Raw genomic sequence first — 16,106 nt, 5'->3', positions numbered from 1 at the left:
ACGACACACCACGAAACATTTCTTCCCAAATCTCAATGTGGCGGGTGCTAGACACGAGCAAAGTTCGCAGCGCTGGCTAAAACCGTGCCTGGCGTGAACGGCAGGTGCGGCTCATAGAAAGCACCTAGAACTGTGCGGTTTTCTTCTGCGGATGGAGGAAACTATGCTCTACACAGCGTCCAAATCCCGATTGTCGTGCTGTAATCGGTGCAGGTATACAAAGGCCGGAAGTTTCGCAATTTTCCTCCTACTTCGCGATTTTTTTTGTGGAAAACCAAACCATTAAATTTTGATGAATATTTTTTCCTGTCAAGGCCCCAATGAATACTTCAACAGGAAAAATCGCCAGACACGTAACTTTCATAGCCATTCCAGGAAAAAAAGCGGAAGTATTGCAATTTTTCCAAAATTCGCGACAATCGAGCGTAAAACACGCAATGAAGAGGTCGTAAGAGACGCCTGAAACCAACGAAGTTTTATAAAGCGAGCCTTCCTCTACAACATACTAAAAACCTCGAGGGTGTTTTTTTTCGTATACAGGAGAAAATATTTTTTTTTTTGTAGTAGAGGGTATTACGACCACAGTGACCCACGTTGCATGTATCAAATGGGGTGCTATATGTTTTTTATTGGGCTCCTGTATAAATTCGTTTTATTTTTAATTTTTCTCTGGTCTGGTTGGGTTTTAATGAGCAAGCAATATGCTGTGGCACAGACTTCTGCAAGGTTACCATAATTTTTGCTTCTGTAGCATAACACGCGTATTGCAATCCTGGGTGGTTAAGTTTATGGCATTGTTTCCGGTGTGCGCGGTGCCAGCAACGGAGATTGGGGATTAGCGGTGATGGGCAGGCTAAGTAACACTTTTTGTCGTGTGAGCTAAAGCTCTGCGCGGATGAGCTTTTTGACATCCGCATCCTATCCGAAAAATCCGCGTCTCCCACGGCACGCAGCAATAGTTCAGTTTCTATGCTCGATATATCAGGCCAATTTTCCAGAAAATAAACGTTATTTCCCGTCAGCACAAAACAGAATAAAAAAAGCCAACAGAAAAAGCTGTCAGCAAACTTTATCAACACGGGCAACTTCCTCTCTTTCATTCTGACAGTGAAAACTCCGGAGCGGCATAGCTTTTCTAGCGAGGACAGGTCCTGAGCGTCCATGATGCTACCAAAGGATACACGACAGCAAGTACAGATTTAGCTTCCAGGAAAGATTATAAGGCACCAAGCACAGCAACACATTTTGCACCAAACGGGATAAGTTTTACAATTTTACAAGATAATTTATTGCAAGTGAAACGCAAGATCGGCGCCGGACGCGCACCTCGACTCGAGACGCCAGAGATCTCTCTCAGATGCGCGAGCGGCTTTCGTACACCTTGTACTGTATGTTCTGTACCTAGTGTGAAGCAATTTCATGGCGCAATCTCGCGGTTTATCCGAGTCTGACCCGCTCCTGAGCCGGCGCCATCCGCGTCCGATCCGCAGATCACAACAAGCGTCCATATTTCATCCGAACCCAGAAGTTTCTTGCGGATATCCGCGGGTATACGCTTCCATACGCGAATGGTGCAAGGCTTTATATAGCTGTGAGCCTCACTGGAACATAGGACAGCATGGACGATGAACCACCACCACAAGATTCCGTCATTTCCAGTACTGCCATGTAAATGACTTTTTTGCACGTTCGTCTTTTCCTCTAGCGTTATAATTTGTTAAGACTTTTTGTCGTTAATATTTTCGCTGAATTGTTCAGCATTTAAATGTGACAGTTAAAGGGAACTTTCATCAAGTGAACATGCATCTACACGCCTATAATATTCATACTGGTGAATTGGAAATCCACAACGCTCAACTGGAGGCATGTTCCTTTGGTCCGGGTGGTTGTCATATTGAAAACCAACCGAAAAAAAAATCAGAAATACGAGTAATTAAAACGGGAGCCCAAGAAACAAATATAGCACCCCACCGGATACATGCAACGAGGGTCAGTGTGGCCGTAATACCCTCTACTACAAAAAAAAATATTTTCTCTTGTATACGAAAAAACACCCTCGAGATTTTTTTAATATGTTGTAGAGCAGTGTTTCCCAAAGTGTGGTCCGCGGACCCCTGGGGGTCCGCGAGAGTGTCTGTGGGGGTCCGCGACCGTCTCTCACATTTCAGTGAGGATTGTCGTCCCCACAAATACGCGCTCGTACATGCTGCCCGATTTCCAAACACCCAGAACTTCCAAAATTGCTACAACCATGCTTCAACGGCTGGCTTCTAATTTCTGATAGAAAAGTCCTGCAATGCACGTTTGTCCGCGTCATACACATACAAACAAGAAGAAGAAACCAGTCCGGAATCGTTTCTGAAGCTGTATCGAAAGCACGCAACAGCTGACGAGGTTGCTGGTTATGCACTGGCTGTGACGGTGTGTGTGTGTGTGTGGGGGGGGGGGGGGGGGTCCGTGAATTGGTTCTCATCGCTTCCGGGGGTCCGCCACCGCCAAAAGTTTGGGGAACACTGTTGTAGAGGAGGGCTCGCTCTATAAAACTGCGTTGGTTTCAGGTGTCTCTTCCGACCTCTTCATTGCGTATTTTACGCTCGATTGTTGCGAATTTTGGAAAAATCGCATACTTCCTCTTTTTTTCCTGCAATGACTATGAAAGTTACGTGTCTGGCGATTTTTCCTGTTGAAGTATTCATTGGGGCCTTGACAGGAAAAAATATTCATCAAAATTTAATGGTTTGGTTTTCCACAAAAAAATCGCGAAGTAGGAGGAAAATTGCGAAACTTCCGGCCTTTGTATACCTGCACCGATTACAGCACGACAATCGGGATTTGGACGCTGTGTAGAGCATAGTTTCCTCTATACGCAGAAGAAAACCGCACAGTTCTTGGTGCTTTCTATGAGCCGCACTTGCCGTTCACGCCAGGCACGGTTTTCGCCAGCGCTGCGAACTTTGCTCGAGTCTAGCACCCGCCACATTGAGATTTGGGAAGAAATGTTTCGTGGTGTGTCGTGTTGCACTATTAGGGACTGCTAAAAAAAATTTCGTTAAAATCCGAGGTAGTTTTGTGGGGGCCGAGCAGGTCCGCTGGATCATTTCGCGTGTAATCGCCCAACGGCAGTCTGCCTGGGATCACAGCGACGCCTCCGCTTCTCCCATAGCCGCCATCTCCGCGCCCGGCAGACCGGACTTCTGGTCCAATAATGTCCGCCTTTGGTTTGCGCAAGCCGAGTCTGAGTTTGCACTCAAAGGTATTCGCTCCGAATCGACGAAGTGCCACATGACCATACGAGCCCTTTCGGAGCGAGACATAAGCGACGTTGCCGACATAGTGGCCAACCAACCGACCGATACTCCTTACCAATACCTCAAGCAGGAGCTGCTACAGCGACTCCAAGCAAGCACGACACAGCGCCTTCAGCGGCTGCTCTCAACAGAAGAGCTAGGCGACGACAAACCATCTCAGCTCCTGCGTCGATTGAAAGCGCTCCTTGTGGACAAGGCAAGCTCGTTCGACGAAGAATGCTTGCGGGAATTGTTCCTTCAACGCCTGCCGCGCTCCGCGCGCAGCCTGTTCACGGTGTCCCAAACCACGTCACTCACGCAGCTCGCAGCGTTGGCTGACCAACTCACGGTCCCCATCCGTGGCGGCTGTTCACTCGTCTCACACCCACCACGCTCAGCCCGACCTGGATTCTCGGCTACAGGCGTTTGAGAAGTCGCTTGAGAGCCTTCCTCTGGAGCTACGATCCGACCGATCGCGCCGTCGTTCCCCCTCCCAACGGCGCAGCGGCGGTCGGCCGCAAGGCCGCACGGCCGCCTACCGTTCTCCGTCACCTCCACCGCCGGAATCGCTCCTTTGCTGGTATCACCTCAAATTCGGTGCAGCTGCCCGCCAATGTCGCCCCCCCCCCTGCCAGTGGGCGGGAAACTGGTCAGCCGCCCGTTAGCGACGACGAACGGAACCCGCGCGGCACAAAGTCGTCTGTTCTACATCACCGACAGACTTTCCGCGCTCCGCTTTCTTGTTGATACCGGAGCTCAAATCAGCGCCGTGCCCCCACTTCCTGGCGACCGTGCCAAGCGCTCCCCATGCCTCCCCTACTAGCTGCAAATGGTTCATCCATTCCATCCTTCGGCGACCGCACCGTAACGGTAGACTTCGGTTTACATAGCAAGTTCAAATGGGCGTTTGTTGTCGCGAACGTGGTACGCCCCCTTCTCGGTGCCGACTTCTCGAATTACTTTCACCTCATCGTCGACGTTCGCAAGCGCCGTCTAATCGCCGCGGTGACAATGGGTTCTATCACCGGAACTGCGGCCGACCCCTCTGCTGGCATCCATACTGCGATTGCACGCATTCCCAGGAACAAGTTCGAAGCCATCCTCGCCCAGTACCCTGCGTTGACGATGCTGTGCAATCTACGACTCCAACCCAAGCACACCGTGACACACTGTATTGAGACTGACGGTCCACCTGTTTTCGCCCGACCTCGACGCCTACCGCCGGATCGTCGCGCGGTAGCTCAAAAAGAATTCGAAAGCATGCTTGAACTGGGGATCGTCAGACCGTCATCCAGTACATGGGCATCTCCACTACACATGGTCCCCAAGAAGACCGAGGACTGGCGGCCCTGTGGAGACTACAGGGCGCTTAACCGTGTTACAAGACCGGACCGGTATCCCGTCCCTCACATCCAGGATTTTACCTCAAATCTACACGGCGCCACGATTTTCTCCAAGCTTGACCTTATTAAGGCATATCATCAAATTCCCATGGACCCCGACAGCATCCCCAAGACAGCCATCACTACACCGTTTGGATTGTACGAGTACGTCCGCATGCCCTTCCTCCTCCGGAACGCGGCACAAACGTTCCAGCGCTTCGTCGACTCCGTCCTTCGCGGTCTGCCATTTGCTTACGCATACATAGACGACCTACTTGTGGCATCCGCGAACCCCGAAGAGCATGAACGCCACCTCCACCAACTCTTCACTCGCCTTTCTGAATACGGCATAGTTGTCAACGCCGCGAAATCCCAGTTTGGAGTAGACCATTTAGAATTTCTTGGCCATCATGTCGATAAAGAGGGCGTACGACCTCTACCAGCCAAGGTCCAGGCAATCCAGGAATTTCCGCAGCCTACCACCCTCCGCCGCCTCCGGGAGTTCCTAGGGCTCATCAATTTTTACCGCCGTTTCTTGCCCTGGTGCGCCACGCTACTTCAACCGCTAGCCGACATGCTGGCCCACCTGACAGACCCCAATGAGGATTTAATTTGGACACCCGACGCTGCAGAAACCTTTCGCACGGTGAAGGGCCTTCTGGCGGATACCACCATGCTCGCACATCCCCATCCTTCTGCACACACCTCCATCATGGTTGACGCCTCCAATGTCGCCATCGGCGCCGTGCTTCAGCAGCACGTCAACGGTGCCTGGGTCCCCCTGGCGTTCTTTTCTAAAGTCCTCAACTCTACGCAGCGGCAATACAGCACGTTCGGTCGGGAACTACTCGCGGCATTTGAGGCAGTCAAGTATTTTCGCTTCTTCGTCGAAGGACGCGAGTTCTCCCTCTTTACCGACCACAAGCCACTCGTCGGAGCCTTCCGTGCCGCTGGATCAGGGTTATCACCGAGGGAAATACGACATGTCGCTTTCGTGCTTGAATTCACCGCTGACGTCCGGCACACAAAGGGACAAGACAACACTGTCGCCGACGCTCTGTCTCGGGCCGTAGAGACGCATGCCCTGACGGTGCCTGATCTGATCGACTTGAATGAGCTTGCGCGCGCTCAAGAGCGCGACCCGGAACTCGCGGGCCTTCCACACCCTGACTACTCATTCCGGCTGGAACGCGTTCCCTTCCCTGACTCAGACGTCCAACTCTGGTGCGACGTCTCCACCAACCCTCCCAGAGTTTATCTCCCCGCATCCGTACGACGCACTATCTTCGAACGTCTCCACAGCTTATCCCACCCCGGCATCCGTGCTTCGCAGCGCCTCATATCCTCTCGTTACGTGTGGCACGACATGCGAACCGACGTGCGCAACTGGGTACGATCCTGCATCCCTTGCCAAGCTTCTAAAGTACGTCGTCATACCACTCGTCCTCTCGTCAAATTCCCCATGCCAGACGCCAGATTTGATCATGTTCATCTGGATCTTGTTGGCCCATTACCATCTTCGCAAGGCAACAAGTACATACTGACCATAATCGACAGGTTCTCCCGCTGGTTCGAGGCCGTGCCCCTGCCGGACATCACTGCTGAGCAAGTGGCCCGCGCATTCGCGTCTTCCTGTGTCTCAAGGTACGGCGCCCCGCTCAGGATCACCACGGACCGCGGTAGGCAATTTGAATCCCGTCTATTCCGGAGCCTGGTTACACTTCTGGGCTCCAAGCATATCAGGACGACTGCGTACCACCCCTCAGCGAACGGACTCGTGGAACGATGCCACCGCCAACTTAAGGCCGCTCTCCGATCCTATCCGTCACCAAACGACTGGACTGAGCATTTGCCATTTATCCTGCTTGGCCTCCGATCCGTCATCCGCGATGACCTAGGATGCACCGCTGCGGAGCTGCTCTATGGTACCACCCTGCGCTTACCAGGAGATTTCTTTTCATCCTCACCCCACGACGCTGAACCCACCGTCGAATTCGTCGAGCGCATGCGACGAAGCATGGCACAGCTCCGCCCCACTGCTACGAGGGCCTCCGCGTGCCGACCCACATATATCCCCAAGGAACTACAGACTACCAAGTTTGTCTTCCTGCGCCATGACGCTGTCCGAAAGCCTCTGCAGCGGCCCTACGACGGACCATATGAAGTGATCGAGCGTGGGCCGGCCACCTTCAAACTTAAAATCAGCGATCGCCTGGACACAGTCACCTTAGACCGCCTCAAGCCCGCCTTTGTATTTACGGACTCCGATCCTGGCCTCCTTCCTGCGCCCTCCGCTGCGCCCTCTTCTCCTAAGAGAGTGCGCTTCCGGACTCAAAGGGGGAGGGAGAGTGGTGTAGAGGAAGACTTCCTGCGACACAGAGGCGCGAGACTTGACTGCAGTTCCTTCTTCTACGTTCGGCCTTTGACCAGTAAAGACGTTCTCTCCCCCTTACTGGCTCGTCCCTTCAACCCTATCCCACGCCACCTGAGCTCGACTGCCGTTCTCGACCATGAGCACGAGAATGCAAGAGAGCATCCAGTGTCGTCACTAGGAGGGTGCGAGGGATGCGGTCCGCACCGGGTGACTCAACGAAATGGGGTGACATGCCTCACCAGCACCACTTTCTCTGCGGCGAGACAGGGTGCACGAAAGTGGCTCAATGCAGGCGACGACAACAGTGCCAAATATAAAATGACACGAAAGATTCCACGAATAAATTCGTACATGTTGTTCAGTAGCGTATTGTCGGTTGTTAATACGGACTTTGGTGGTTTTGCATCCAGAGCCGAGCCTTTGTTGAAAGCTCTCAACGACGGGATCCCGGAATACAAAAACATAACTTATGGTGTACGGTGTGGTACACGGTCCAGTTAAGCTATTTTAAAGGAGCTATGAACTGTACCAAGCGAGCCCGCCGACTGTGTCGGCTCCAAACGGCGGGGTTGCAACGTGTTGTCTGTGACACCTTTTGTATAGGTGAATTTGACAGGCGCCTATCTTCAGCACATAGCACGCCCCTAGCCAACCATCTTCTCAAATGACAGCGTTCTCGCCCATGATTTGTTGATAACGAGTTGCACGGCTACAAAATGGGCTACGCCTCCCGTTTTCAACAAATCAGAGACGAGAACTTTGTCCTTCGGGATCATGGTTGGCCAGGAGCGTGCTATGTAGTGAAGGTCATCTTGAAGAGGGTACAGCAGAACGTTATGTGTACATCCGCGTTGGCATCTGATTGGGTGCTACAATTCTTCGGATGACGTAACGATGGGTAGCGGTATCTGGACGGCGGTGCGTTTACTCGCCCGAATACGAAAGAGTGCGTTTTTGTATTACCGCTGCACAAGTTATGAAGGAGAAGAATCGAACAATAAATTGTAAATAGAATTACGAAGCCTAGAAGAAAAATATTACATCTATTAAATCCGTAGCGAAATACATGCAGATAGGAGTTCTTGCCTCCTTTAAAATCTCCGATGTATCTCTACAGGGCGTTTATCGTTTTGCCGCTCTTCGTAACCGTGGCCAGTATTATCGGTAGCATCATCACGCTCAGCGGTAGCGGGAGTCTCGCAGAGTCTATGGGAATGTGCGTCAGCGACCTGGGTGTATCCTGTAAGTGGCCTTTCATGCACGACGTTCTCTTACCCCATTCTGCCCTGTTTCAGCGTACGTGTTTCCCTTCGTCACCTTTCCTGAGTTAACACGGAACATGTCATCGCCATCTTTATGGACGGGGCTCTTTTATTTCACATTCTACATGATTTCCATCGATGAAATGGTATCAGATTTCGTTCTCTTCCTCTTGACAAGTGAAATTGTGAGCGTAATGAGTAGAGAGCGGATTTTTAGACACTAACAGGGGGTGCTCTTGACCTCATAGCACGGAGTATGGCTACACTCGTATCGTTTTAACTTCCGATTGGAAGGAAAGTTGATACATAAAACGGTGTGCGCCCCCTTTCTCACCTTATCGGGAGACAGAGCGATAACATCCACGATGATGATAGCCCTACACCCTTAGAAATGAACTTCACGACATAGCACGCTCCTAGCGAACCATGATCTCGAATGATATCGTTATCTGCCCTGATTTGTTAAAAACGGGAGGTGTACGCCTTTTTTGTGACACTTATGCTGTTCGTAATTGTCACAGAATAGGCGTACGCCTCCCGTTTTTAACAAATCAGGGCAGATAACGACATCATTCGAGATCATGGTTGGCTAGGAGCGTGCTATGCCGTGAAGTTCATTTCTAAGAGTGTAGGGCTATCATCATCGTGGATGTTATCGCTCTGTCTCCCGATAAGATGAGAAAGGGGGCGCACACCTCTTTATGTATCAACTTTCCTTCCAATCGGAAAATAATACGATACGATTCTGATGGTTGGTTGGCCTAGAACAATTTATGCGACGAAGAGCGCTACCTAAGGGTGCCTAAATATCCGCTCTCTGCCGATGAGCAAGCCGTCGTTGATACGGTAGGCGTTTACTGCAGATGAGCAACGTGGCCATGGTGATGACGAGTGCCGAGGATCTTTTTCCCAACCTGCGCCTGCACCTCAACCGGACTGCGTTTTTCATCTGCATGGCTATGTTCATCTCTGGAATTCCCACAGCAACCCAGGTAACAACTTCATGTGCATGTACACAGCCCTGCAACTACAGTCAATTACCCTAGAGTCTACAGGGTCTAACCCTATAAAAGTCTACCCACGCCGGCATGCCGTGCTCGCCAATTACTCAGTGCAGGCGGCACATTGTGTTACCTGCATATAAATCTCATAAGGACATTCAATCATTGTAAATATCGAAGTGATATAACACCGCAACGCACAGTTATAGCGCACAATGTGCAATTCCCATAGTAAAACAGCCGAGATGGCGGTGTTGCGAAGCGCAGTTGTGACGCAGCTCTCTATAGACGGCGGCGTGTCGGTTTAGCAGGCAGAGACGTCTCCGCGTAACTTTATGCCACTGCCTCTCAGTATAACATATCAAACAAAAACATATAACATCCAAAAGGGTTGTCGTCGTCTGCAAATTACGTGGGCAATTTCGTTCCTCACGTTGCTCACTTCGGGAGAAAATACGTACGTGAAATATAACTGAAAATACGTACGGATAGTGAAATGAAAACTGCAGTTCTATCCGCCTGGCAGGATGTGCGACACGTAGCCACCTGGGGAGCAGCATGTGAAGTGCTCTTCGCAACTCCGTCATCTTGATTGTTTTGCCCACGGGAATTGCACGTCGTGCGTTATGACTTCGCGCGGCGGTGCTCAATCACTTCGAAATGCACCATGATTGAATGTCTTTATGAGCTCTATATGCAAACCACATTGTGCCTCCTGCACTGAGTTATGCCGGCGCAGGTGGACATTTATAGTGTAAGAACCTGTACGTCTCTTTTGCACACGGATACATGAACACAGATAGGCCCCTACATACGGACACTGCTTTCCCTTTTAGGCCGGACCATACATAATATCTCTCCTCGAGGACAATGCAGTGGGAGGAATAATGTCCCAATTTATACCCATGCTTGAAGTAGCTATCTTTATGTGGCTTTACGGTAAGTACACGAGTTCTGACGCAGCAATGTCGTGTTGTACACTGGAAAAAGAGAATCTCACCGTATCACACGCTGGTAGGCAGAGCTGCTTAAGTTACTTAAAAAGGTAATTAAAAGGTAAGCTAGTTACAATAAGTTTGAGAAAAACTAAAATGTAGCTTGGTTACAATTACTCATCAAAGGTAATTCAATTACTATTCCTGCTACCAATTGAATTACCACAACCAAAACCACAAGTTTATTTGAATGATTATGGTTGGGGAGGTCCATCGCCTACAGACCACCAACAATAAGGTTTATTAAACAGAACTGACCGGGCCAATGTTTATGCGTGCAATAAAAGATAAAACTTAAACAATACAACAATTAATTAGGACAATACAACATGTAAGGCTCACCAACGCAAGCAAGAGACATCATCAGCACGCGATCACTTCTCGTGAAATGCCGCCCTTCAGATATCAGGAGGAATTATTTACCCTCAAGGCCGTTAGGAATTGCAAAAGGATTGGTTAGACAAAAAATAGCAAAAGAAAGAAAAAAACTACGAAAAGATTACAACCGGTGGCACCAGCTCGCGTGGCTCAGTATTTAGCCTGCTGGCCATGCCACGTCGAGACTGGGAGGTACCCTGGTTCGAATCCGCCTGCTGTGCTGCCTGGAGATTTTCTTGGGTTTTCCTCAGACGCTGTCAGACATATGTCGGCGCAGTTCCCTTAGAAGCCTGCCCAAGACGCACATTCCCCCAGAGCGTTAGTCGTGACGTTGCCCACCTCTGAAGACGAAAACGGCGAGCTCTTGCATTAGCACCAACACAACCGTGCTGGAGTAGGCCATACAACGCGTACAGCGCGATAAATGCTGGCTCCGCCTAATTCGTCACGGTTTTCACGTGCCGTCGCGTGACGTTTAGAGCGCATCAACTTGACTGAGTTTTAGTATATCGTACGTGTCCGGTCTGCGTACCCAAGGGATCGCGTTGGTGGTTCCGCGTGATGCACAAAGCTCTGCTTAGGTCTTGCGCGTGCGCGGAACCGTCAACACTATCCCTTTGCGTACGCAGACACGACAGCTACGATATACTAAAATCACTAATAACGATAACGAACAGTATGCTCAGTTCAGCAGTGAGTCCCCAGGAGTTTCGGGATGACTCACGCTCTCACTCTAGAATCTAGACATGTTGGAGCTCAGAAGACATCACGCAGCGCTCACTACCAACAGTAGAGGCTGTATTAAACGAAACACCCGGGCTTAAAAACTTGCAAATGTCTCCTCTCTTGCCCCCTTGAAGCCCCAAAACAATTATCCAAGAAGCATAAAAACTCGTTCAACGAGGTCCCTAGCTGATATCGTCCTTTCCATGGTGAATTCTTTTCCTGATACCGCTATCTTAGCATCCGTGTCTTCGCCATCTTTACTAATGTTTGAGTATAACCCAGACTACTTCTCGTGTTTACAGGAATTAGCAGATGGTCTTTCGACATCGAATTCATGTTAAAGAGGCCGCCCAATCTTTACTTCAAGACCTGCTGGACGGTATTCTGTCCAATACTCTTGGCCGTACGTACTTTTCTCGTTTTCTTCCAAGTTGTGACTCTGTGTGAGTGTCCTTATGCTACCAGGGACGCTCCTAGTGCTTTGAGCGCTCGCGTTTTAATCTTCCGCTTCGTTTACTGAATCGGTCATGTGAAATGAACGTTGAAAATTGCGAAATCCAGGGATCTGGTGAAAGTAAATTGAACCAGAAGCCGCCGATATATATGCAGAACGCATTTTCTCTTACTAAGCACCGCCCACATCCCTCACGTTGCATTTAAAATATCGGGAGAAAGATGGGTGAAAAAGGTTTAGGGCAGCATAGAAGTAAACCCTTCATTTGACAGAAAAAAAAAAAAAATCGGCCCACCGGCCACTGGGACTAAGGTGAACAACCTTCGTCCATTGGGCGCACGGTGGGCAAGGTTATTCACCTTAGTCCCTGGGACCATTGTATTGAGGGAGAGCAACGGTGTGGGCGAGTTGGTACATCCTGATACAAAAAAAAAAGTTTGTTCTTTGTCCTTTGTCCTTGCAATTTGTCCTTTGTCCTTTGCGTCGTACAGTCGTCCTCGAGAGGACGTACATGATGTGAAATGAGGGCTTCAAAAGTTTCCAGTATGTTCTCGAGTTTCTAGCACGAGTACTTACTGTTTGGAACGCAATATGACATGCTGTTGGCAACAGTATCAAAGTTGTAGCTGTAATGGGCTGCAAAAGGTTCAGACCAAGGCTAGCTTGATCACATAATAATTACACTTGATCGCGGAGCATGACTGGCACTTCATGGTTTCACGCGCTTGCAAGGTCCGAGTAGAAGTAATTGTCAGAAAATGTCAAAGTGTACATAGCAGCAGAAGCTTGACAATGGGTGCACAATATGTTTTGCTTTGTTCACAGGTATTCTATTTCTACCGTCTGTCGCACTTCCAATCACCCCGCTATATGCGCTACCTGTTTCCAGCTGAATACGAAGCGTTGGCTTGGATAATCGGAAGCACTGCGCTACTGCAAGTGCCAATTGGAGCCACCGCATGCATCTTAGATAACATCGGGGTAGGTCAGCGTCTTTACTCTAAAATTAATTCCGGAAAGTGCACAAAGTTACGTAATATCCGACCGTCGTGAACAGCGAATTTCTTTTTTCTGCAATCGGAATCTCCAACTGCAGGGCCGAGGTAACTCTGCATTGAACACTGGGATGTGAAAGGTTCGGATGTCCTACGTTTCGCGAACTACGATTGGACGAGCCGATCTTTCTGACGTCATATTGCTTGATTTACTAGCGAACACTACACTCTAAGGAAAAAAAGCAGTAAAACGGGTGGCAATTGCAGCTTCTACTCCCCTGCAATTACTCTCCATTTTTGTCCCCTAGCCCGACATCTAGTCCCGACATTTACTCCCCAGGACTGCAAGTTGTCACTAAACTTCGCGAATGGATCTCCTGAATGTCTGAACAGTCTACGTAAATATGTGCCCTTGGTCAATTTGAACGGCATAAGGCTGTATAACCCAGCCAACCTAGCAATTTTCCAGCCACACAGAGTAAGAAAGAGTCAGCGCATCTTTCTTCGCAAATTGTGCCCTATGTATGGCGCAAGATTTTATATCGCTCGATATATCACGGTTGGCGGTTTGCTTCAAAGTATTTTCATGCATGCACAAGAATTATATGTACTTGGGACTCTTACAACAGCGCGCGAAATGCAGTCTCCACTCTGAGACATTCATTTACTCCCGAAAGGGACTATTTTTTTGTAGCAATGCATTTAGTCCCCAAAAGGGGTAAAAGTACTCCTTTATTTTTTCTTAGAGCGTACGAGTCACCAACGCTGGGAAGGTGCCTTCATTCATTCATTTTCCCTGCATGTGCAACGAAGTAGAGCGAACTGAATTGGCATTTTATTGTCTACAACTGTCACAACTACTATTTTACTAGCAATGACGGTAAAGTCAGTGTTCCATGCGTAACGTTCGGTTTTGCGCTTTGTGATGCTTTCATGCTGCATTGCCTATAAGTCTCTCCGCCGTGGGGTACTCGAAATTGTTAAGTTGGTTAAGTCGATCAGATAGCATGTTCACATGATCTCAAGGTTGCTGATTCGATCTCGGCCGAGGACGCGAGCAGCTTGCTGAAACGGTACGAGTTGCTTAGTCACGAAGTCTTCCGCGAGTGACGTCAAATATGGTGTGCCGTGTGCGGAGATTTCGGAGCACGTTGAAGAACCCTCAGGTGGGCAAAATTAATCCATAGACAAACCACTGTGCGTCGCTCATGGTCATACCATGTCATAACGGTCATGTTTCACGATGTGTAGCAATGAGTCATCAAGTTCGCAACACGGGAAAACTTCACTGACTGAACTTATTGACTGAAAACGCGATGTCGCACTGTTACGGCCCGCTCAAGTGCTTCCGTGAAAACCCGCTCGTTGGTGGTAACCAAGGTTGTGCTGAAGACTGGAAGGTGGTGGATTCGAATCCATCCTACCACCGGCTATGCTGTCTGAGGTTTTCCCTGGGTTTTTCGAAGACTTTCCAGATTAATGGCGGTGCAGTTCCTTCTGAAGTCGGCCCAGGGCGCATACTAATCCCCCCTGTCCACCACTTCCTGCTGTCCTCTCTCCGTCTGTCCACATCTGTACGGCGCCACAGTTGCTTCGCTAACACGCGATCAACAAAGCTTCCGTGAAATCAAAGCCCAGGAATATGATGTCAGCGAATTCGAGATAACAGCGACGGCCAAGCACGAAAACGAAATGAAGTCACAGTATCAGTTGTTTTAAAATTGCGTCTTGGTTAACAAAACTGACATCTCGCTTCAAAATTATCACATAGTAAATGGAGCAACTTCACACTGAAAACGACTCGTTCGTTCCTGGTTCATGGAACTGGTGTCGGAATTCCGGTTTCCGGTTAGTAATAAGTTTTAAAGATGGTAAAGTGATCACGGTAAAGGATCCGGAAGCATGATCAGCCAATCTCCTTGGTTCTTCGAAGTGACCGACGTCACATTGCTGATCTTTGATTTGACAACTTTCTTTATGAAGTTTTCTTATGAAGTGAAGTTCTTACACGAAAAAGAAAACAGAACGAGGATATAAAATTTGCTGTTCGTCTCTTGCAGTATCCTGGGCGTGCCTTTCAACCGGAGTATCACTGGGAACCAAATGTTCCCGGCCAGGACTACTTTGAGGAGTTAGAAGAACAGGGCGTCGGAGAAGAGTCTAGCGCCGCTGTAGTACAAGATGTCCTTTGCAACGACACCTCAGTCCTTGAGATCACTGTCGATCCAGATGCTCCTCTCGTCTTCAGTCCCGATATCTGATTCGCTTCCTCACCACCGTGCTTTGATGAAATAACCTTGAAGACAACCTAATAATTGTTTACAAATATAAGAGTTTTGAAAGCTAAGGGAAAGCTGAAGGGAAATCATTTTATGTGAACCAAGAGGCAAATTAGTAGGGATGTGCCAACCGAATCCGCGAATCCACGAATCCAAGGCAGGGATTCGCCCAAAACGGCGAATGAAATCTTTCGAATGCACCAACCACGTTTGTTTGTTTCTTTTTCAAATTGGCGCCTCCGAAGTCCGCCGAAAGCCTCATTGACCGACGGGTGTTTTCTGGTTGCTTTGTTTACACTGCTCTGGACTGAAAGAGTTCAGGCTGGAACTGTTACATTACAAGTTTAAAAGTAACCTGGTTTTGCTTTTAATTGTTTTTGTAGTTTTTAATTATGGAAAATATGGAAATATATATTTCTTGTAGTCGACGAACATGGTTAAATAAATAAACATGTTAAACAAATGAGAACTACTATATGGGCATACTTTCTCCTGAGGCTGAAGCACTATTTAATTTGTTTTGCATTAAACAAAGGTGGTATATTCTGCTTCAAACCATTTTTCACTAGAAGTGTGTGTGTGTGTGTGTGTGTGTGTGTTTTTCTGGCTTACTTTTTTAAAGAAAGGATTCGAAAGATTCGAGATTCGTAAGATTCGCGGATTCGTAAGATTCGCGAATTCGTAGAAGCTTCCTTGGATTCGGATTCGGATTCAGGTTCGAAAAAATTTGGATTCGTCCCATCTCTACAAATTAGTTTTTTTTTTCCTCTTCACGCAAGGTATTCAGAATGCGTATATTATTTAAATAGAACTCGATTCTTCGTCGAATGTTCGGCACGAGAAGCTGCACCGCTGGAATATGCAGACTTAAGCGCATCACGCGGTCGTGCGCACACATCCGTTGCACAGTGCTTGTTTCATAGTTGTGAGCAGACTCACGGGTGCATTACGACGGACAATACATAGCGGGACA

General features: G+C 48.8%; 1 protein-coding gene across 1 annotated transcript in view; it reads left to right on the top strand.

Moving 5' to 3' along the window:
- LOC135399552 (sodium-dependent dopamine transporter-like) overlaps nucleotides 1-15,556 on the top strand; it is a 39,633-nt gene extending 24,077 nt beyond the window's left edge. Inside the window, exons 8-14 of the mRNA XM_064631292.1 lie at nucleotides 8,161-8,285; nucleotides 8,339-8,451; nucleotides 9,169-9,297; nucleotides 10,143-10,245; nucleotides 11,708-11,808; nucleotides 12,685-12,840; nucleotides 14,915-15,556. Of these exons, the coding sequence (XP_064487362.1) occupies nucleotides 8,161-8,285; nucleotides 8,339-8,451; nucleotides 9,169-9,297; nucleotides 10,143-10,245; nucleotides 11,708-11,808; nucleotides 12,685-12,840; nucleotides 14,915-15,115 (928 nt within the window). The 3' untranslated portion in view covers nucleotides 15,116-15,556. The remainder of the gene's footprint in view (nucleotides 1-8,160; nucleotides 8,286-8,338; nucleotides 8,452-9,168; nucleotides 9,298-10,142; nucleotides 10,246-11,707; nucleotides 11,809-12,684; nucleotides 12,841-14,914) is intronic.
- Nucleotides 15,557-16,106: the final 550 nt, after the last annotated feature.

Source organism: Ornithodoros turicata, chromosome 7, assembly GCF_037126465.1.
Source record: "Ornithodoros turicata isolate Travis chromosome 7, ASM3712646v1, whole genome shotgun sequence".
Lineage (NCBI taxonomy): Eukaryota > Metazoa > Arthropoda > Arachnida > Ixodida > Argasidae > Ornithodoros > Ornithodoros turicata.
The sequence above is the reverse complement of the archived record's forward strand: the minus strand, read 5'-3'. Positions and strand labels throughout refer to the sequence as shown.